The 24,495-nt window shown below is 35.8% G+C and overlaps 1 protein-coding gene across 1 annotated transcript in view; it reads left to right on the top strand.

Moving 5' to 3' along the window:
• Positions 1–23,110, top strand: part of LOC149772598 (cadherin-23-like) — a 36,916-nt gene extending 13,806 nt beyond the window's left edge. Inside the window, exons 8-17 of the mRNA XM_089947596.1 lie at positions 1,949–2,083; positions 2,575–2,697; positions 5,188–5,376; positions 6,361–6,551; positions 8,507–8,753; positions 9,104–9,593; positions 10,602–10,660; positions 20,892–20,984; positions 21,489–21,525; positions 22,136–23,110. Of these exons, the coding sequence (XP_089803722.1) occupies positions 1,949–2,083; positions 2,575–2,697; positions 5,188–5,376; positions 6,361–6,551; positions 8,507–8,753; positions 9,104–9,593; positions 10,602–10,660; positions 20,892–20,984; positions 21,489–21,525; positions 22,136–22,148 (1,577 nt within the window). The 3' untranslated portion in view covers positions 22,149–23,110. The remainder of the gene's footprint in view (positions 1–1,948; positions 2,084–2,574; positions 2,698–5,187; positions 5,377–6,360; positions 6,552–8,506; positions 8,754–9,103; positions 9,594–10,601; positions 10,661–20,891; positions 20,985–21,488; positions 21,526–22,135) is intronic.
• Positions 23,111–24,495: the final 1,385 nt, after the last annotated feature.

Here is a 24,495-nt window from a genome sequence, read left to right as displayed (position 1 = left end):
AGAGGTACGACCATGTCAGCAAAGTCAAGATTTGGTGGGAGGGGTAAAAAGATAAAAAGGAACAGTTGATAAAAATGTGTTACATATATGAATGTGTCCAGCTAATTTCCTTTCGAAGATTGGTCTATTTTTGGTCATTAAATTGGAATAAAATGTTTAGAACATCGTCTTATTTTTGGTTATTAAATTAGATAAAAATGTATTGCATGTATGTAGTTACTAAGGCCATAACTGCATACGCCCGTTCCAACCTCATGCAATAATGCCATGGACAATACAGAATCATAAAGAAACACAACATGATATTTTCGTGATATTGATATTCAGCCATATTGCCAAAACAAACTAATGTTAACTGCACGACCTACTGTTACGCGTAATAGAATTAATCTGGTTATAAGATATAAATCATAATGCTATTAGCTATGAACTATCCTCTTGAATATTTAAATGGCCACTGTATTTTGTATGTATTTTGTTTTACAAAAAAGTATTTATTGTACAAAATAAACGTATTTCAATTAAATCCTACCAATTTCACAAGACATTGTTTACAAAAACTATGTAACAGTTCACAAGTGATATCTAATTACTGTAAAACGAAGCAAATGTTGCATCTCTCAAGCATTTTAACGCGTGTGGCTGGGGTGGGTCTGCTTCACATAATCTTTTTTTCCAGACTAGTGTTCCCATTTCTAAAAGTGCCTGGGACCATGACTTATTTGCACATTTATAAACCCCAGAACATTAATTGGGAATGGCAGGTGCCATGCGACGTTTGTATATTTTGATTTTATTTTAATTTTTGAAAACAATTAGATATCACTGTTGGAGTGTTTAGCTTTATGAACGATTCATCCATTTGCATCTTTCGGTTGAATAATAACCAAAATAATGTGCCATTACATAGTATGGGAATAAGTAACCTTGCTGTAATTGTGCATACGATTGAAAAATTCATTAAATTTACACAGTTTCAAGCGAATAGATCATCCTGGCTATATCACACGTTGTTGTCCTTTTGAGCATTTAAGCGTTATTGTCATTAAATAAAAAATTAAGATATACAATAAATTAGAATAAATTGTTACGATTCTATGGTCTTAAACTACATAGCAGAAACAGCGAAAAAAGAAAATGTTTTGTACAATTAAAAGAGTAATGTATTGCCTTAAAATACAAAATGTAAACTTACAAGGGACTTAGAGTATTGTGAATTAAATCACAAATAGTCCTAAAAGTTATAAGTTCAAAATTATATTGCTCCAAATGAATGCTAGCCGTTTTCCGAATAAAGTCCAGTATTTAATGTGCTGATGCGCCAACTGTCTTTAATTAGCTAATGTGCCAAAAATCTTGATGTTGCATAATGATATAGTCCAGAATGTCCATTAATGAATTTACAATAATTCCAAAATAGTGATTTAGCCCTAGATCAATTAACTCTTTTAAATTGCAATGAATAGTCAAAAATAAGTCATCTCAAAGTATAACTTACCATAATCAAACTACTGATTCAACTAGTCAGTTGTTAAAGTAGGAATGCAACGTTTGTTTACAACTTTAAGCTTTAGTAAAAGGAAAATATAAGACACAACAAGAGCATGACGATGAGAGTCATTTTCTCGTCAAGTTAGTAAGCAAATTTCGTATAGAACATTTTTAATTTCTAAAAAGAAATTTATACCTTGAACATAGCTCTAAATAAATACGTGTACCTCCAAGAAATAATAATCGTAAAGTATAATCTAAAACCACAGACAAGAGTAAGCTATGTAATATGTTGTTTACAACAAGGGCATTAGTCAGGTAGACCCCAAACGTCCACCCTCAATAAAAACAAATGTCAATCACAGAATACAAAGTAAATATGCCTAACAAAATAAATAAAAAGTTTTTGCGAACTGAGAAGAGAAAATTTCCATGTACACGACTTGGTACATTGCAGCCTCCACAATGGTGTCAACCGCTTCTACCACGGGAACAGTCGCTTACACAGTGACGGCAACAGATGCCGAGAACGACCAATTGTATTTTAACATGACATGCAGCCCATCTCAATGTCCTTTCACCATATTGAATTGTAAGTATAATTTGAAGTGTAATGAATATCAACTAAAAGACCACAAACAAACAATCCTCTCTCTAATGTTTAAAATAAGCCGGATTTTGTGCAGTAAAATGGTTTCAAAACGATATATTTTGATGAAGTATTGCATGCATGGAATCACCATACCCCTTTCATCGTCTTTTATTAGCAGATTAAATTCAATTATTTTCCAAAATAAATAATATTAACTTGATTTCTCTCTTCTAGGACGGAAATTATATTTAATGTGTGTGTGTGCATGTATGTATGTATGCATGGATGTATGCATGTATGTATGTATGTATGTATGAGTGTGTGTGTATGTGTGTGTGTGTGTGTGTGTGTGTGTGTGTATGGATGGATGTATGTATGCAAGGATGTATGTATGTATGTATATATGTTCTTGAAACATTTCTGTTCTAAAAAAGTCAGTGTCAATTATTTATCACAAATCACAATTAATTTCCCTGTTTACCTTCCAATAGCTGGCGTTATTCAAGTGACCCAAAGTCTTCAGAACCTTCAGACGGTAGGCTATGATTTGAATGTGTACGTGTATGACGGAAGGACACTGGTTGGGCCGAAAACGCTCACGATTGATATAACAGGTGGGTATTCACAGGGCGTAGAGAGCGATGAGAGGCCCTGGGCTAAGAAACACCCGAGCCCCCCCCCCCCCCCCCCCGTTCTTATTCAAACAAAACATTTCTTTCATAAAATTAAAAAGTGTTGTTCGACCTGGGCTCTCTTACGGCCCCTCCTTCTTATCGTCCCTCTGTTTTCCTTTCTATCGTATATGTATCTAACGATTAAGAACGCCGCACGATCTTATTATTTAAATTTAAATTACGGTATTTCGGATAATCTGATAAAATATTTTAAAAATAATCTAAGTAATAGAAAACGAAAATCGTCTTTGTGTTCACACACAAAATGAACGATAATACATTTTATTGCGCTACAAAGATGCGTGTTTATGCCTCTTGTTTCCAATCTACGTACACGATATTTCCTATGGTATGAGGTTTCTCGCACTCTCTTTGCAGATAAAAACCATCTCTTCATTATTTGTTCTCTTGCTGTGTTGAAATATAACTGGTCATGAATAATGATCTAATAAAACTGCATAAACGGTTGAAGCGTTGGCTCTTAGTGTTTAATCCAGAAATAAGACCCCAGTTGTTTTATGCTTTTTACGAACAAGAATGTAACAAATATTCATGAACCTGGTTTTGAAAATACTAATCTTATTTATATGGATTCTTGTCGCCATCTTAGGTTACTAATTTCATCAAATATCAAATGGACTTTTCATGCTAATTGCAATTTAAAAATAGTATCATCTCGAATAACCAATCTTAGAAATTAAAATACAAACGTAGCAGGTAAATTGCGTCTAAACACTCACTCACTCTCTCTCTCTCTCTCTCTCTCTCTCTCTCTCTATATATATATATATATATATATATATATATCTCAGACCCATCTCAAAATGTGTCAGTGTTGTCTTCGATGTATGTTCGTTGATATATTCAGAAAAAAATATTACATTTTAGAAACGTCTGCTTTAAGCGGCAAGAATACTTACAGTAGTTCCAAAATATACTAGTAGGGCATTCTCTATATCGAAACTGGGTGGGAAAGACTTTAACACTCTATAATATTGAATTATTCTCTCCCCCTTAAATAAATTAAAACATTCGACATTCTAATAATATAGCCAGTTTCAGTTTCATGCTATATATTACTAAATCGTCATTGGTATCCTCAGCTGGAGTCTTATGGAACAGGATATACAAGGCAGTATTCCTTAAGTTCTTGATAAAGCATGTATGTCCAAATATCAAATGCAGTAAAAGGTCTAGTTTTAGTCATCCATATCAGACTGCGACATAATGTAAGCCCATTAAAAGCTGGTCTCTACCGGATTAAATTTTTTTCCACCTGTGTTTGTTCTAGCAGCTGGATATATAATAAGTTTACATTTGTTCATGTATTATCGGAAGTATAGAACCCAGCAAAGTTGTTGTTGTTGTTCTTGTTGTTGTTGTTATTGTTACAGGGTTTAACGTCATTTTTCAGCACAAGATAGGCTACATATGGGGACCTGTATAAATGGTGAAGGAAGAACCAAGGAAACCCCGGAAAGAACCACCGACCCACGAGAAGCTACTGGCAAGCTTTCTCACATACCCACATTGCCGAATCTGACACTCGAACCCACGCAGGCAGAGGTGAGATGGCGATGATCCGTAACGGTGATCGCTTTAGACCACTCGACCAACCCAGCAAAGAAGCAAAGAAATGAATTGGTCACAAAATTACGCTTAGTGCCATGCAAAAAAACGTTTAGCTTAGATCTACTCCATTGGGGAAAGAGCTATACAAAAAAAATTATAGAATTATACAATATGTATGGAAATGTATAATTGATACCAGATGATTTCAATAACTTATTCAAATCGCAAATGCGTTCTTTGTCTCCCACCCACCCCCCCACACACACACACCACCACCTCCATCATTTTGTTTTTATTATTAGTCTCCTCTACCCTGTTGACATATTGTTCAATGATTGTATCATGTATGAAGAGGGCTAAAAATTATGCTGAATCCGCCTGTGTCATTTGTATGTACCAGTGAGTCTTCACAAACGTATTCATCGAAATACGATTTAACGTTTTCTTTGGTGCTGACCGTTTTGCACTTTTTCTCCTTGAGTCATATTTTTGCTGGAGTAATTTCAGGAAACTTTAATTCTCTATTTTTTGACAATGTGTAATTTCAGTAAATCTTAGAAAAAGAAGGACTTTATCGTCGTTATTATTATTATTGTTATATTTATTATTATTATTATTATTATTATCATTATTATTATTATTTTTGTCATCACGTATGTCTATCTTGAGACATTTAGTCATTTATTTTTGATGCTGTATTTTACGCTATATGGAGAGTGACGAAAATAAACCTCACTGAAATATATCGAAATTAAGAAAGTTTAAAATTGTCCCAGATTAATTTATCTAAAGTAAATTCACCTCATTTTTACGTATTAAAACAAACTCTGCTAAATCTAATATTGTCTTTTTTTCCAGATATAAACGGTGCAGTAAATATCAACAATCTACCCTTGGGAAGCGCGCTAACTGTTCCTGAAAACACCGCCATCGGGAATTCAGTTTTTCAAATAAGTATCACAGATTCAAATACCGGCGACACGCATACCTACACAATGACGTCTTCACCTGGGAGTGGCTTGAGTTTTTTCGGAATTGACAGTGCATGTATGTAAAAACAAAATAAACTTCAGCAGAGTAAAAAATAAATGGTACAACTGCTGGATATATACCTAGCCGTTAACAAACGTGACACAGAACTTCCCATTGAATATAATATTTTTACGGCGCAGTTTGTTTCTTCATATTTTTGCACTTTGGCATTTGCACATACATAAATGCAGATGACAGAAACAGAATTCAAATGGAGAGAAGAAAAAAACAGACTGACAGAACGGTGAACTGGTATTAAAGATCAACGGATCTACGTATATATATATAAAGTCTGGCAGACAGACAGACTGAACGTGCATAGGATACTAAAATAATAAACCACGTGTAGATACGTCTATGTAGGTAGAAATGTTTGTGGCTCTGCTGGCAATTTTACGAGGCAGATTTGTATTCATTCAAAGTAGACCTTTGCAAATCCCCTACACACACACACACACACACACACACACACACACACACAAACACTTCCTTTTACAGTACTTTTACTATGATAGGCCTTGTTTATCTTCATTTGCCGAGAAAATTTTCTTCGGAGTACTTGTATGCTTCAAATATAATGTGTGTAGAGAAAAACACCTAACACTACCACAAAAGTAGTTGCGTATTTAAATCCAAGCCATTTGTCAAACTTTGGAACCTTGATTTACATTAATCTTCTTTTTACGCATACCCGCCTTTTATAACCATGTCACTATCACTGTTTTGAGGAAAACTAAAAATCAGCAATAAAACAGGATTATTAGCTTCAGACATATATAAATTCAATGTGGTTATAGCAAATGAATAGTGACTAGAATGTTGCGGGTTCGATTCCCACCGTTGAATCAGCTCGGATCAGCTGTTGTAATGTGTCCATGAACAAACACTTTGCTTAACTTTCCAGGTTTTACGCTAAGGCAAAATTTAAAAAACGAAACGTTATAACCAAACGTAAATTGAATGTTGGAAATGCAATCATCAATGTTTATATTTTTATAGCTGGCTTGATTTCAACGACTGGCTCAGTATTAAACTACGAGGCTCTGTCGACAACAGCCTTTGACCTCAGCATAACAGTAAGCGATGGCACGTCTACAAATACAAAGATTCTACAAATTCAAGTCACTAATGTAAATGAAGCCCCATCGTTCAGTCAAGCAGTCTATGCTATTTCTACCAATGAAGCGTCAGTAAGTATGATCTAAGTAAGAATAACACTATATGTGGACCCGCTTTCTCTCACTTGCAAGGACAAAAGTGTTCGAATAAAGTACAAGAGGATATAAACTAGATGAATGATTGATTTTCGTCTGAAAAAATATCATTGCATATAAAGTTTCACAATTTAGTCTAGTACATCTCTATCTGGTTTTCATTAAGAGATTACAACTGTTCTCTAATTTTAGCCAATCAGATTTCGGGGATTTATTCAATCATTTTGCATTCGCCAATCAAATGCTGAGTTTATTCAAACAAAATAATTTGAGCAGTTGGGCATATTAGCTGGTGATTCTGGACATTGAATTCATTTAAATGCTAGCCGTTGAAGAAGGAAGTGAAGAGCGAAATAGCGGAGAAAGAAAGATAGTGCTATACAATGACATACCAATGACTTACCACAAATGACGCAAGGCAAAGTAGATGACGGCGACGACATTAACACAAGACAAAAACTCAAATCACTAAGTATTGCACATATGTGGTTTTCAGGTGTTTGGTAATATACTCCCCGGATGTAATATCTCCTTGAGTCTTCTGAGAATTGTGCTTAATTAAGTTTTGATATAGTCCCTAGTTATCGATGTCCATCGAACCTGAAACATCCTTTATTAGATCTTAACAATATTTAATTGCAAGCAGGATTATTTCAAGTCAGATTTATGCAACACAATGTTAGTTACGCTGCAGTCTAGTTACTGTGATGGCCACTCAACACTGTAAATATTGTTTCCCCGTTTCCATGCATGAGAACATGCAGAACTGGGGCAATTTTCATTGTCATTTTGCCATATAAATTTTGAATCTGCAAAATTCTGCATAGATCAATATAAAAAGAACTAAGTAATAACGTACTTCTCGCTTTTAATATTTCCTTTAATATCGACCAATATATCCTCTACATGATGTGTAATGCAGTCCCAAAATATGGCACCTGCCCTGACATTATTTCCATGTAGACCTAGGCACTCGGGTCGGTTAGCTTCTTCGCTCTTTCGCTGCACGTAGAGTCAATTTTTACCAGTGATTACAATCTGTATTCAATCGCAAAATATACGTCTATTCCATGGTGTTTCAACCGTGAGATGTATTTTTTACTATGCGCCACTAAATGAAATTTCTTTTCTGTTTATAGGAGAGACCGGCAATGTCTTCTGTATTCGGTGTTTCTTTAAATATAATCATGCAATCGGCTCTGAACTGTCATCAGTGATGCCATTTCATATCCATATTGGCAATTTTGTACAGGTTACTAATACAGAGGTGTTGTCGCCTGCATAAGGAAAGGGAAGGGAAGGAATTTCCGTTTGTCGGGACTAAACATTCTTAGACATTGGCTTGACCTGTACATATTGTTGTCATTGAGCTTAACTATGCATAGATAGAGTGCATTTATGTTTAGGTTGGGCACACTTGTGTACAGATTCGGCATTTGTGTTTATAAATATGTATATTACCAGTCCACCCTTGAATTCCGGGTAAACCCAATACGAAATCATGAAGTCGTACCACATGGACACGTTACATAACACACGATCTACATATGTTACGAGATAAAGGTGACACTTGTGTTTGGTTAATATCATTCTGTAGGCAAATATGTTGCACAGGAGATAGCATCATTTACTGAATTAACTGTATTATCAACCAGGTGGTGTGATTTCTTGCTACCGTGCACAAAAATACTGATCTCTTTTACGCAAAACTTATAGATATCTTGGATATAGAGTGAAATTAGACTCATTGATAAGGACGAATATTTATCAATTCCTGTTACAATCAGAGGTATGCGATAATAGAATGTACTTTATTCAAAAATGTTATAATGCACTTTATGAAATGACTACTCTGTAAACGGTTATAATGTAATCTATAATAATAATAATAATAATATTATTATTATTATTATTATTATTATTATTTCCAGAGTGGCACAGCTCTGCCTGACCCTGGTATCTTAGTGACTGATCCCGATTCGGCTGACACGAAGACCTTCAGCAATGACTGTGGTTCTAACACCGGGCTTTTCAGTATGTCATCGTCTACGGGGAGGTTAACGTTTGCGTCGAACTACGACTATGATCTTGGGACGTTGCCAACGACAGTAACTTGCATCGTCACCGTAAAAGACAGTGGAGGACTGACAGCAACGTCAACGTTATCCATTAGAATAAGTAAGTCAGGATATTCCTCAACGTTATTTCGTGAATTTAGGGTAATCGTCAATATCAACACCATTCTCCATTTTATTCCCCTCTTTTCAGAAAAGGTGTTATAACCTTTCTTAAGTTTGCATAGTTTTATTCGAATTTCGTGCAAGTGATCATACTGTTCATGTTTCTCTATTTAATTTGCTAAGGAAGGATTGGAGGATTTAGGGATATCATTTGAACCATTAAAATATGTATGAAGATATCACAAAAAGCAGTTTTTATTTAGTTTACATCGTCGGCTGTTATTCTTGAAGAATTATGTGAGATTATCAGTCTTTTACGTATCGATAAAACTGTATTTTTTTCTTCAGATAACATAAATGACAACACGCCCGTCTTTTCTCCTTCTTCATACACGTTTTTCGCTGGTTACTATGCGCCCGTACAGACCGTAATCGGCAGCGTCACTGCAACTGATGGCGATTTAGGTACGTACGGTGTCTATACCTACAGCCTGGATCAATCTTCGTCATACGCAGCGTACTTTGGTATCAAGAGTGATACGGGTGAGGTCTACATTGCCTCATCTGTTCAACCGATTGGAGATGGAAATTCTGTGACGTTGAAGGCCATAGCAACGGACAGCGGCGGTTTGTCGTCTACGGCGTTGATTACCATCAAAATCTCTCAGTCTACAACAAGTACGACGACAACTACTACGGATAGATACAGGACGTTTTTCGAAGACGGTCGGAACGTAGCCTGGTTTGTAGTGCTCTGCCTTGTCATCGCTGCAACTGCGGTTGTGTCCTTTTGGATTTTTTGTCGGATGAGCAAGGAAGGTTGTCCGAAAATAAAGATGTGAGTTGAGTCATGCTCTTTGTATCTGTTTACATGTCTGTCTGCTTTTGTATGTGTGTCTGTCTTTCTATTCATATAATTGTCGCCGTTAGAATTTTGTAGCTAGTTATACTTATTTTATATTACACGTGTTTGACGAAAAGATAGTTTTGTATATGTAAAGACGAATGTTGCACCTAATTTTGAAAACTTTGCTGGAGAGAGGATTCACTTCGATCGTATGTTAGTTAGTTTATGTGCTCGACTGATCTGACTGTGCGTGCTGTTTTCTCACATATTACTACTCATATTGACTTCAACCTTGTACGGTAGAAGCATCTTGGCATTTGTGTCGCGCACAAACATGTGGTATCCCTTCAACGGGGACCATATAATTATTGGTGGTGGGGAGGCAGACATGTAGTAGTCAGCTTTTAAGTTTAACATATGTAGAACAAAACATAGTTAGAAGCGAAACCCACCACCTCACCCTTATGTGCGGGCGCCCATGTATATATTTCAATCGTTTTATACACTAGCGTCAAAATCGTGTCCGGGATCTAATTCCGAGACTTTTTCATCCTTTAAGACCAAATTCTTTCGCGTCGTATATGGCCATCTGTGACCTATTTTTTTCAGGCGTTATTGAAACTTACTTTAAGTATCATATAAGGACTCAATTCAGCACCCTTTCTCTTATTTGCATCTAACTTACAATGTTGATGTAATTCGGAGTGAAAAGCGTTCCCGAACGATAACTGAATTTTGTGATCCATTGCAGTACACTTGCGCAGGAAGGGAATGGAAGATTGTGTGATGCCTTAAAGATTCAGTCTCTGTTACCTTTTTAATGTTTGTCCTGTACTGATTAAAACTCATGTCTAGGGCATTTTTGTTTTTCCTGAAGATTCGCACATATTACCATCAAACTTGCACTTATTGTGATGTTACATGTATTTAGCTCCTGGTTTTAATTTGTATTTGCCTTAAATATGAAGTATACGATGAAATATTTTCTTTGCAATTAAGATGCAAGAGGAGAAGAAAAATAATAAGGATCAAGAAAGTTAAGAAATTTCCAAAGCCAGGTAAGATATGTTACTAGTAGCCACTACTTCCCTTTAATCTAGTTACTTCTCCAAAAGGTTTACCTTGATACTTTTTAGTTGTTACTCCGAACATAACCACTACCAACCCCACCATCACACATATTCAGGTTTTTTCTTCGTTCTGCCCTTTCCATTCCTACACTTCGTCATGTTACCACTGTTACTACTACCACCTCTATTACTACCTCTTTACTACTACAACTAGTACTACAACTTTGTGCTGTCAGCTTTACCCTAAAATATAGGTTGCTCAGTACATTTTATTATTTAATATAAAAACAAGTATAATCAATTTTAAAATTGACCATAAAAATACTTATAACGTACGATGTTCTAACTGCAAATGTTTGGCGGGACACTGGCGAAAATAGAGTCTCGGTCTCTTGCCCTGTGCCATGTGAAACGATTGAACACATCAACCCGTGTATGATTCAAATACTTGTTTGGGTTTTGCTGTAATTAGACATATAACAGAAAACATTGTTAAGGTGGAACAGTTGGCTCCGTTATTTCACTCAGCTATAGTACAGAAAGGAGCCTATAATAACGCCTGTATCTGAGGGGGATTAAGTACGACAGATCGTCGAACTGTTGCTAATAAAATGAACAGTGAAGCCTCTCTACCCTCCCTCCTTCTCTCTATCTCTCGTTCTTTCAGTTCAACAGTTAACGTGTATCGTAAATATTTTTGCTATAGTTCCTTTAGTAAATATGTTAACCTCGCACACAATCTATAATGTTTGGTCTGATGTTCACGGCACATCAACAATGTGAAGTTTATGCCATATCGAGGGAAGTAGGTTAATGTGTCTTGCTCAAAGATATACCAAGATAACTGATGCTGCTTTACCATTTTAACAATATATTCGCGTAAAGCAGCAGGGAGGGTGAACCCTACAACTTAAGTATGTTTTTTTTTAAAAAAGCATCCTACGAAAAACATGAAAATACAAGGTCAGTAACATGAAACCGAAGCATCAAGCCAACCGAGATTTTCTCTAATGGGTCTAGCGCGCTTTGATACTTTTTTTTTGACGTTTGTGTTTATGTTTTCAAATTTCTATGCGTGTTCGTTTACCTACCTGGACATTCAATGTTTGCCGTTCACCCTCCCTGCTGCTGTAGTGTGGTGTAATAAAATCATTATTATATCAATAATTGGAATCTCGCACAGCTAGACTAGCTCGAAAGAGACTAGAGGCAAGTAAAAATATATTCCAGTTCGTGATTGTGTGAGACAAAAATTACGAGCGCGTCAGAAGTTTCAGGTGGAATTTACTGAAAGTACAGAACACTTATTTAAACCAATTGTCGAACCAACAAAGAAAATTGTTACAGCAACTGAGGAGGCTCAAAAACTCTTAAAACAGTGCCTGTTAATATTGCTGGCCGTCTTCAAGCAGCTCAACCACCAGCCAAGGAACCTTCTCAGCCACACCCTCCTCAACCACAACCTCTACCAAGAGTTAGAATTAACATTACATATAAATTTACGCCCGAAGATATTGCCGCTATCTATGACCCAGACCAAACAATTAATATTGCCACGTTTGGATATCATGATAGAGGTAAGTATGTAAAACCCGAATATGTTAAATCTCTTAAAAACTGCCAATTAGATTAGGGATGTATGTCGCATGGCTACTAATACTCCGTAGATTAGATCTGAAGTTGACGTTAATCAGTTTAACATTTTTAGCAAAGCAGTAGGTGAGCATATGAGACAAACAATGCAGGAAAGGGGAAAAAGATACGAAGAAATGGAACAGGAACTTGAAAAAGCAAAAGCGGAAAGGAAACGAAAAGAAATAAGTCGAAATGTAAAGAGGTTGAACAAGCACGGAAACAAATAGAAGAAGAGTTGTAATTTGAAGAAATTAGACGAAGGATGGAATTACTTTCATCAAGTAAGAAATAGCAAAAGAAACAGCTGGAAGTGATCTTGTTACTCCATGCCTCAATAAGGTTCTTGATGATGTTAATCGACTAGAACTTTTGATTGACAGAAGACGAGCAGGTAATAATTCCCCAGAAATCATTAATGAAGCAGCTGATATTTGTCAAAGATTATTTACAGGCGATATCATGGACAGTAATGTTTATTGGTCCCTCATTGATGAAATCGTTGATGATTGTCACAGTGATTGAAGGTATATAAGTAGATCAGTGACAATGAAATAAGATTATCATGAAATGATAAGGGGGATTAATTCGCGATTATCAACATACACAGCGATCTTCCGGGATGGACTTCGTGATGTTGTTATGGGCCTATTTAGAAGGATAGCCCCAAAAGTAATACCGATTGCAAAGCAACTGGGAATGAAAGCTATTGACATTGTTCGTGATAAAGGTATTGGTGATTTGCTGGTAAAGCATCCTCGGCAATCAAGAAATCGACAAACACGATTAATACGACGAAAACCGCAGCCAGTAAAATTGCCAAGCACTGAAATTACGCCTACAAATGTTAGTAAAATAATAAATCAAGCTGCAAATCAAACACTAGCAGACTTGGCTGGTGTACCCATGTCAGAAACGAAACAAATATAAATGCTAGTCTATTCGTGTTATACGATATCATGTATAATAAATATGTTCAAATGTGTATCTGATCCCGCATTAGACATGATTGCGCTAGTTCTCAAAGATGAACAGGTGCGCGATTATCAATAATATTCTTATAACGTACGTGTACCTAATGCACGAAGAAAAATTTAGTTGCAAGTTCAGGATATTAGTAGATGTTTCTTACCCGCTGAGACATTCACTGAGATCGAAGGTAGACTTTTGAAGGCAAATGATACAGCGTACGGATATTTAGATCGAACTGATTTTGTTAACAATGATGTTTTGGCGTTATTTTACAGCACCACATACATGATTTATGGAAAAATATTGAATCGTGTCTGGAAAATGTTGATGTTTCCATGACGATACTTGGCCTTGCAATATATTTCGATGATTACTCGAGGTCAGCTGGTCCGTCCATGTTGTTTGCAAAGGATACAATTGATTAGCAGAAATGTATTTGGAGGTGATGTTAGAGATGCTACATGAGCAGGGTTGTTTTAATGCAGTATAATCGATGAATGACAATTTAAGCTTAGGATTTACAGCACGTAGATCAATGTTAAATGGAGTGGACAATTTTCCATGTGTGATTCCACTATCACATATATTTAGATTCTGTAGAAATGTTAGAAAAGGTTTATTTGGCGCTAAACATACCGTGGTATTTGTAAGAAAAAGCCACCGACAATGATGCAACCTGGCGACCCAACGCAGTTGATGCAGGTAAAGTAATATTAACAAAACTTTCGTTGTGGATGCCAGTAATGACTCCATCGCTCGCCGAAGAACAACGGTTGCTTTTTTTTTCATCGATCAAGGTGGTAAATCAACATTATCATTGTTGACAATGACCACAGTCAGCATTCAAAGTAATGCTGCCGGGTTATTCACATGGCAGGTAGCAAAACAGCAAGAATTTTCTGCACCACGACATATATTGATCGCGTTTCAGGAAAATGCCAGAGTAGATTCGCAGGAACACAATTCGATGGTGTTTGACACGCTTGGGATTAGTGAAGTTGCTTTAAATGGACATCAAGAGCTTTCTGAATAAGTTTAGTTAAATTTTGATCAAATTCATGTTGTACGTGCTTAGCATCGGTTGATGACATTTATGGGGCGTGATCAGAATGTTGATTCTGGTTTGCAGATATCTCAGCGGGATTTCACAACACTGTATCCAATCTATTACTTTTCACTGGAACATTTTGATTTGTTCAGGCAATCACCAGTCGTTGATATACATTTTCGAGCTCGTGTAGCTCGACAGCTCGCTGGTAGTTATAGAGTAATCGCAGTCATACTCTCAGACAAAAAAATGCTACTTGATGGTGTTTGGTGGACGAATGAGAGTTATTAATGTCCCAGTAGAAAACATGTAATTGGATTGCAAGCGATCAGTAATTAAATCATTCATGATAGTATAATGTCATATCATCATGTTAGTATTACTCTGACTCCTGGTCAGATTAAAAAGCTACAATCAGTATCAAAAGGGGATTGTGGAATTAAAGTATCACTAAAAAAGAACAAATCAATGGTGGTCCAAATAGACTATCGTTGTCAGAACGTCAACTCAGGCACTTCAATGAAGCCGAACGATCAAAGACCGGCGTATTACTTAATCTTTATGCGGATGCTATTAAAGACGCAGTTAAGACGGGTGTTATATTTCCACTTCTTGCAGCTATACCAGCGTTAAGAGCCGCTACAGCCCCAGCTATTGCAGAAGCAGCTGCACTTGGTGATGTTGGAGCTGCTGTTGGGATGTCACTAAAGAAAGATAAGCTCACGGAATAAAAACTTCCCAAAAAAGGAAAGGTCTAAGACTGACAGGAACTCCCCATTTATGGTACGAAAAAGGTCTAAGACTCTCAGGAACACATCGTTGGTTCTTCCTATGTCATATTTGGAGGTAATTGATGCTGCTAAGCGATTAAATATCCAAAACTTCAGAGGTGTCTTTTTGCGTGATAAATTACCAAAACAACCAAATATCCAGTAAACCAGTATATTAATCTCGATAAAAATTCTGGAAAAGGTACTCATTGGTTTCCATACGCGATTGATTCACGTGGAATTGTCTATTTCGATTCGCATGGACTGGAGCCACCAAAAATGTTTAAAATATATGAGCACTGGAATACGTAGTATTCCTGCAATCTGGTATTCAACATTACCAACACAGACAATAACCGATCCGCCAATATGTGGGCATGAAGTAATTGCTGTATTTGACGCTGTGTCAAGAACGCTGACACCACCTTTTAAAGTCTTGCACAAGTATACCACCAGACAGTATAGCCGTCAACCGTCGTTTTAAACAGATCTTAAAGTATAATGGTAGATATTTACGAAATATCTTCTCGCCTGAGTAAAACTCATCAAGGCGACTTACCTAAATATGCATCCCTTAAGTGGTCAAAAATGAACTAGCTTATCTTTTGAGTCTCGCAAATGTAGACCAAAATGAAGTCGTTATTTTTCAGCATAAGCAAGGACGATTTAAAGACGAGACATATCCCGTTGATAGATATTATTCTGAAAGTACCAGATGTGACTGAATATAATTTAGCCGTATTTACTAGTAACGGTAAAATTAAATATTCACATGAATCAGTCTTAACACTGTTGGAAGAGATTACTGGACGCATCAGAAGAATTGTTGATATTGTGTATGGCGATCTCAACATGAGTAAAAATATATGTATTAATGTGGGAGAATCAAAAGCAGATGATGGTTTGGCAACAAAAGGATACGTAGAGAGCAACAACAACACGATCAGAATTGAGATCAATGATCGTTTATTAACTTCAGGTGATACAATGGCTGGTTCTCTCAATATGACTTATAATAAAATGACTGGTCTTCGAGAACCAGAATCAAGCGATAACGCTACAGCGAAGAAATACGTCGATGAAATCAACATTCTGATGATGATGAACTCGGTAATGATAATCAATGATGGAGTGCGCACATTTAGATCTGTACATTCTAATCATGTACAAACGTTTTTAAATTTTCGTAGAATCATAAATGGAACCATTAATGGATATTTTGGGAGTCCATCAGTCATCATTAACCTCTCTGACATAACAAAATTTACCGACAGTGTAGTATATACGGTAGCATCTTTATCAACATTACGGTCACCACTCAGTAAATTTATTAAACACTGCGCTGAGGTTACCGGTATATACAGGTTTTAAACTCTTAGAAATAATAAGATCATCGACAGTGTAGTATATACAGTAGCGTCTGGATCAGCATGATGGGTCCCAATAAATAAATCCATCAAACATAGCGCTGAGATTACGGGTATATACAGGTTCTCAGTACTCAGCGTTACGAGATTTACGATATCTACCACAATTTCGTGTCGTTATCCTCTAACTGGATCTTCTGTATTGCTGGCAGTACTAGATCAAAACGATGAAGTAACAGTTGGGTGGAACCCGAAGAAGAAGTCACCCCCGTGTTGTAGTATTGGTGTCTTGAATGTATCGCTAAACTACCACCTATTTAAAAAATAATGAATCAAAACCCAATCGACGTTCAACATTTCAGGTACGAACAAGTGCATTCGTGGCATAAACAACTGAAAAATATCATTGATGTGTATACAATAAAGCAAAATAAACAATACTGCAGATGTGTTGTTGTTACTGACATAATTGTATACTCTGCATCTGTGGTCATCGCTGGAAAAGTAACGGTCATCTGCGCATTGTCAGCTACATATTTAATAGCACCAGTGATAGGAATCGGTGTCGCAGTTGTAACATGCATTGCTGGTATTCTTAATATCATCGCAAAAAAAATCCACGTGCGCGGTTGATAAATTACACGAGCGTGCAATAAAATTACAGACAGTTACGCTAGCTAACACTAAATTATTTTCGTTGATATCATCAGTTCACAGTGATGGAGTAATATCAGATACTGCATTCACAGAAATGATTGCACTTTACCACCAAGGTACAAATATGCCTTTGGAATGACTGTGTCAAAATCTACGAATGATTTAGAATCAGGATTTAACAAAAAATAATAATGTCAACGTCGAACGAATTACTACAATATATTGTGGTTAATACAACACCGTCAATAACCACGATAATATCAGCAAGCTCAACCAATCCTGAGTTCAGTGTTAACTTTCCAGCTGCGATTCCAGCGAAGGAAATAGACTCGCGCAACTGTTAGTATGTCATAGTTGGTCAAATATTAGATCAAAATCATTCGATGGGTCGCAAGCAAATAATTCACTGGTATTTGCGTATAAAATTAAAGTTATGGAACCCCAGATTGGCAAGTTATGAGTATACCCAGAGGTAATATCAAATCGAACAGATCAGCGATGAGTTCCAGCGCAGAATTAAATATATTACAGAAAAAGAATCCAAAATAGGTATCACTGCTCACAAACCAACATTATCAGCGGAGAAAGAAATAAAGTTTCCGGATTATGCCGTAGATATATATCTGTCGTCGATACCAACCGTTCTCAAATAGTCAGAGATTGCACCTGTTTATCAAGCCCTGTCAAAACATCAACGCGGTGACCAAACTTCAGACGAAAACAATATTTAGGAGGAGGCTTTATGAGATACGACGGACTGTTGGAGTATGTAAGGGAATGTGATGCCTATCCCGGATGCTAATTTTAATAAAGATACGACCACATGTATATACTGGGAATTTATAACATCTTTAGAATATAATTTGTAAAAAGAAAAAAAAAAATTCACACTATTAAAAGTGTAATTGATGATAATTTTGTCCACTATAATGCAAGCATAGATGAGCTATGCAAACAAATTGCCAAATATGTAATAGAGTATCCCAATGAAAACTTTGTGAGAAAATTATTTCGCAGATGAAACACACAAATAAAATCGTAGATGGTCTTAAATTGTTAAACAGCAAATTTGTACAGTCTGTCATTTCTTCAACAGATACACTTACCAACAATTATACAAATGATAGCATCAAACACTCAATCAAACAAGAGTTTTTTTAATATAAAAATGACAGTATCTGAGGATGTTTTATCAAAATCCAGATTTTAGGGACATCTCGACAGCGTCAACGATATCATCGATCAATATTTCCCACAAATCGGTGCCACATGGAGAAAAATAGCCCCTCCTCCTAATATTCTCAAACACAATGATTCATACGTTGTAGTTCGTCATATATCACTAGGTGTTGTTAACATAACAGCAAATTCGCAGTCAATCTTGTACGTGATGCAATTGATGGCAGCTATCAAGTAGATCTTGAAAAATCCAGTCCGGCCCTGCAAGGATACGTTTTCTATATATTTACACCTCATGCACCCCCTGGATTTTTTATTGTATTAGAACCCGTAAATCCAGTTTATCTGCGATGTCATAATCTGCTACTGTCATTGATCCATTTCAAGCTTACTGCCCCGACCGGACACTTGCTTGAGTTGCGATATGAAGTTTTGACCTTATTTTTTTCCATCAGAGATGATGCTGCAACAATAACTTCCTTGCCAGGATCAACCTGTAGTAACTGTGGTCATCGTAGACCATCACGTTCATAAATTCGTTCAGACGCAGATGCAACTTCAATTGCTGCTTTAGTTGATAGCAGTTCTGCTTCTTTATACCTACTTGCAACGTCAATGGCAGTCAACGAGTACTTGTATGTGCGTGATTGACGTCTACCAATTTTAATAGTACCATGCGGTAAAAACAAAATAGCTGCCTAATGAACTTCGTTGGAAGTGCTGACATCAAAGTGTGCGTACTGAATTTGTTTAGGTGGTGGTAGTTACATTTGCCATATTGCCTGGCGTGCATACCAATTAGCAGCAACAGAACGTGTGACATTTTCTGCATCAGCAAGTTTACTAATCCCTGCTCTACCCCTCCACTATGCTCTTGGGCTATCATAAATCGATTCCATTATTATCATAATAATTGGCCGACTAATTACCAGCCCCTAACACCTGTTTACCTTTCATCGCAGTAACTTGTTCTCTGAGAGGTTAAATTTTTTATAGAATTTAACGAGTGAATCAACTTCACGTTCGCAATACGTCGTTGTTCTAAATCTTTATTTTTATACGCTACATCATGAATATGGCACGCTTGATCAATCGCATTTATTGGATACTCTCCACGTCTTGGTCGGTCCCGTTCGTTAACTCGAACATCATGTCGGGTTTCATGACCACAGTAATTATATCCAGAAAGATGTTTTTCTCCTGGATACTTTTCCCATGGAGCTCCAGGTAATTTTCCCAGTGAAGCTGCGATATCACCGCCTGTCTTCATACGAGACGAAATAAATTTGTATTTTTTCGTACAACATTTCATACACTTGCCTGTAAGTGCACGCATTTAATTTTTTTATTATTGTTGTTAATCCCCTTGTTGGGGTAGATGCTCTGCATCGAACACAGTATAAATCCATATTATTTATTATATTTGTACAACATAGATATCATTGATTTCTTAGCGAGACGAAAGCAAGAGCAAGTCAATCATCACCCAGCGCAACCAAATTCTATCAGAGCAATTATCATAGGTCCATCTGGGTCTGGTAAGACGCAATTGTAGCTTAATTTAATAATGAGATGGCTCAGTTGGGATAAGTTATATTTAGTGACACCATCTGTAGATAATCAGCTACGCTATGGTGTACTTAAATATTTAAATGAAAATGCAAAATTGTTGGAAGAAGACGGTAATGATATTATTGAGTTTATTACCGATATTGACGATGCCCAACTGTAGATGACCTCGATTGATTTATTAATAATCTCGTATTATACGATGATTAGATGCTGAACAAACAATAAAAATCTAGCTCGGATATTTTCTGGAGGCAGACACAAAAACACCGACTGATTTATGTTACACAGCGATATACACAAATACCTAAAGTGATCAAGATAACTGCAGTATTTTAGTTGTATTTAATGGACTTGATACAGACACTCTGCGAACATTCATTGGACTTGTTGTTAAAGGGATACAGATATGATTACGTTCAAAAACTTTTTTTCACGTGCGCAAGCTACCCCATACGGATTTTCACAATAAATGTACATGATCCTCGGTCGCGGTATCGTGTAGATCTTGATAACAATTTCGGTTAAGAGACAGCAGCAGGGAGGGTGAACGACAACAAATATTGTGTGGCTAGGTGGGTAAACGAACACGCATACAAATTTGAAAAGACAAATGTCAGAAATAAAGTGACAAAATTAGCTAACCCAATCAGAGAAAATCTCGGTTGGTTTGAGGCTTCGGTTTGGTGTTATTGAACTTCCATTTTCATTTTTTTGTAGGAAGTTTTATTTTCCAAAAGGACTTGCTCCAAACGTTGTAGGGTTCACCCTCCCTGCTGCTCGTAAGGATGCACCACGGTAGCCGATCCGGCTGAATTATTTTAACAACATTTTGGTGTCAAGTTGAACTATAGTTATATTCAATATAAAGGCAAGCTGTGATCATATTTATATGTACCATTTTGATGTTAACACGATTGAAACGATATTTCCTTGTTAAGTCAAATTGCAATTATATTTCATTGTTATTTCACATTCAGAAACAAATTGATCACTTTTTAATTCCCCCATTTTGTTTATTTCAGAAAGAAAACGTGATATGCCGCCAATCCCACGCCCTGCTCCGAAACTGTCACGGCCACCTCCACCACCCCAACGACCACTAGAACCATACAAGGGTAAATACTATTCGCTTTATGCATAAATAGTGTTAAATAATGCTGCATATAATGATGTGTCTTGTATAATAGTGATTACACTAGTAGTATACAAAATAAGTATTATACGCACCAGTTTGTATTAAATAATTACCGAATACACTAGACATTTCTTGTAAAACTAAAAACGCTTTTTTAACAGAATTTGAAATAAGATAATATTTTTGTGAAGATATGTTCTTTTTCGATGTATTGTGTACATTTCAGATATATGAAAAGTTACTCTCAGTTCTTTAATCAAGGGATTGTCTTTTTCATCTTCATATGTCTTGACCTCCATTAATGGGGAAAGAATGAAGACCAGTAACACGCTTGAATTAGTATATACATTTGTACTAGTTTGGCATAGAACTGGTGGTTTTACTTTATTATATTAGAATTGGTTTTGTTCTAATGCGGTATATGAATTTTTGTGGAGCCAAACTCCGAGGAATATTTTGTTATTTGATATTTTATCTTTTGTAGGTTTCGACTTTTGGAAGGACGAAGATTTCAAGCAAAAGTAAGTGATTTATAAGAACCTTGTTATTAAGTAACTGACTTTGGATCTGTCAAGAAAATGCATGAACCTTTTGTACCGGCGCACAAGTAATTATCATCTGTAGACTAATCTCTATGTTCTTGGAGAGAGACATATATACATGCACGCACGCACTCACGCACACACACGCACATACACACACACACACACACACACACACACACACACACACACACACACATACATACATACATACAGACAGACAGACAGAGACAGACAGACAGAAAAAGAGACAGAGAGACATATGGCATCGTGTAATGATTTATGAATACTCGACGCGTTGACAGTAGTTGAGTTTCTTGTATCAGTGTTCGCTTCATATTATTTGGTATGTAACATGCAAATTTTATAACAAAGTGTTGGAACAAAGATGACAAACAGTGCATATATGACCTGAAGCTGGTGCATACTCCTTCCAAAATCCTCTCTGTCTGTCTGTCTGTCTGTCTGTCTGTCTGTCTGTCTGTCTGTCTCTCTCTCTCTCTCTCTCTCTCTATATATATATATATATATATATATATATATATATATATATATATATATATTTATATCATGTATTTTGTTTCTACAGCATACTCAACTAAAGGTCATGAATGGGAAAGAAAAGAATTTGGATGTCCATCGCAGTATATCCTTCAACTGGTCTAATGTATAATGCCTGTCTATTTTATAACCATGTCATTACATGTATTATTATTATTATTATTATTATTATTATTATTATTATTATTATTTCTCCTGATATTACCATATAGCATTTTGTCATTTTCTATCACGATTGATTGCTATTATCAACACTTATTGATATGGTGAAATATATTTTTGATTATACAAATTCGGCTGTTTTCTTAGAACATCGAAACAAATTCAGTACAGATAATCAAATATATTTGGACCGATAAATGTGTATATGTGCAGCGGATTGGCAAAGGAATATTTTTCAATCAGAGAAACTATTGTTTACTATAAAATGACAATAATTAACGATTATTTTTAAAACATAGTTCCTAATTCTTTGTTGCTAAAACATTCTGACTTTTCAATAACCTAGGAGATTGTCCGTACTAGGTTTCTGAGAAGTAAATAGTTTTGCTTTATGATAATAATGCTGACTAACAAGACATTTTAAAAATTCATAATATATAGGAAAGTTTAAAAAAAAAAATTTATATGCATCTTATTTGTAATTCTTTTCCACAAAATTTCCTTTCCCTTTCGTGTCGTTCGTTTCTAGTATATCTTCCACTTTCAGTGTTTAATAGACGTCATAAAACATAGAGCTTCGTAAGGACTGTTCTGTAATTAATATATTAGATATAAATTTGAGATACGAAAGTAAATGTTAAGCTATTTTTAAAATCTTGAAAAAAGGTAATGTTTACGACGTAGTAGCGGAACGCCAATGTGAATGAAATATGTTGTGGTCTTTGCCATAATATGAAATGTACGTTTAAGGTTTTTGCCTGAAGGTTTATATCAATGATTTTGTTTTATATCAAATATTTCGAAAACTTCAACTCAATAAAAGCTTGTAGACTAGTTTGTATTATTTCTTCGTTTTATATTTCTTTGTTTGTTGTTAATTTGGGGTGTTTGTTGTTGTTTTGTTGTTTGTGTTTTCTTTTCATGTCGCGATATCTCATAACCTTTCCAAAGAACACAATTTCCCGTTTTTATTAATTTTAACTTATACTTCACTATACGTACACGCTATTTAACATAGAACTCATTGTACCAATCAACGTGATCCTGCATGTCAGTCAAACCCCAACAACATCCAGTACACGTAGGCTTTATATCATGTGTTGTACAAAATAAAAATCGCCATAACTTCTACATGTTATTTAAACCATTTTTATCAGATATTCATTAAAAACCAAAGAAAGTAACACTAATGACCTTCCTCGATTTTATGGCCCAGTGTGAGTTGATATACAGAACACCAAGTGAGAATTGAGCAAGACTGTTGGGAAGAAATAATGCAATACGAGCCCCCTTAGACATAGAAAATAACGAAATTTAATTCATAACAATTAATAGCGGCAACTGCAATTCAGCCTAGATTATGTCAACATAATTTAATAGCAGTGTCTAATTAGGATTTTTGCATCATAACAACAAGTGGTGAATGTAGCGCAAAATCCACGACTGATTGTATAACCTTTCTCTCTTGACCTGTGTTTCACACGTCTTCATATTCTCTCTAGTCTTCCTATTCTGACCGCTTCATCTCATTCTGGACTTCTGTCTTTGAACTGTTCCATCTCTCCCACAAACATGTTCCTGAAAGGACACAATTACCCTAAAATCTATACACGGATCACTTTCTATACGTACAAATATTCCCTCACTTACGTTACTCAGAAGCATAACTAGCTATCCGAACACTGCATAAATTCTGACCTAATTCTATAGACCATCACTCTAGCTTCACAGCGACCTACCATAAATTAATACGTGAGCGGTGTATATAACATTACCGTATCTCTTTATCTACGCTACCACATGCTCGATTACTATTGCATAATTTCACAAAATCCTAGCCCACAGCAGTCATTATTACTATTGCATAATTTCACAAAATCCTAGCCCACAGCAGTCCTTACCCTACAAGATTATTTAAACATTACAGAATCAAAAATAAATAAACGATTTATCGTTAACTCACGATAATCAGTATCGTCTTAACAGACAAAGGAAATTATTTAATATAACCCTATGAAATCCTACACATATGAAATTTTAGATCGCATTCAGTCCGTCAATTCTATCAATGAACTAGCAACTGTAAAATTAAAGAGATACATTGCATAACAACTCTAGCATCAACAAATGTTCATGAAGTTGAAGAAACAAAACATAATATGGATCCTAGTCAGATCAAACACATTTACATACAACAATCAAAAATAGAAAATTACGTAAAGAAGT

This window comes from Sinohyriopsis cumingii, unplaced genomic scaffold, assembly GCF_028554795.1.
Source record: "Sinohyriopsis cumingii isolate HCF-2022 unplaced genomic scaffold, ASM2855479v2 utg001348l, whole genome shotgun sequence".
Taxonomy (NCBI): Eukaryota; Metazoa; Mollusca; class Bivalvia; order Unionida; family Unionidae; genus Sinohyriopsis; species Sinohyriopsis cumingii.
The sequence above is the reverse complement of the archived record's forward strand: the minus strand, read 5'-3'. Positions and strand labels throughout refer to the sequence as shown.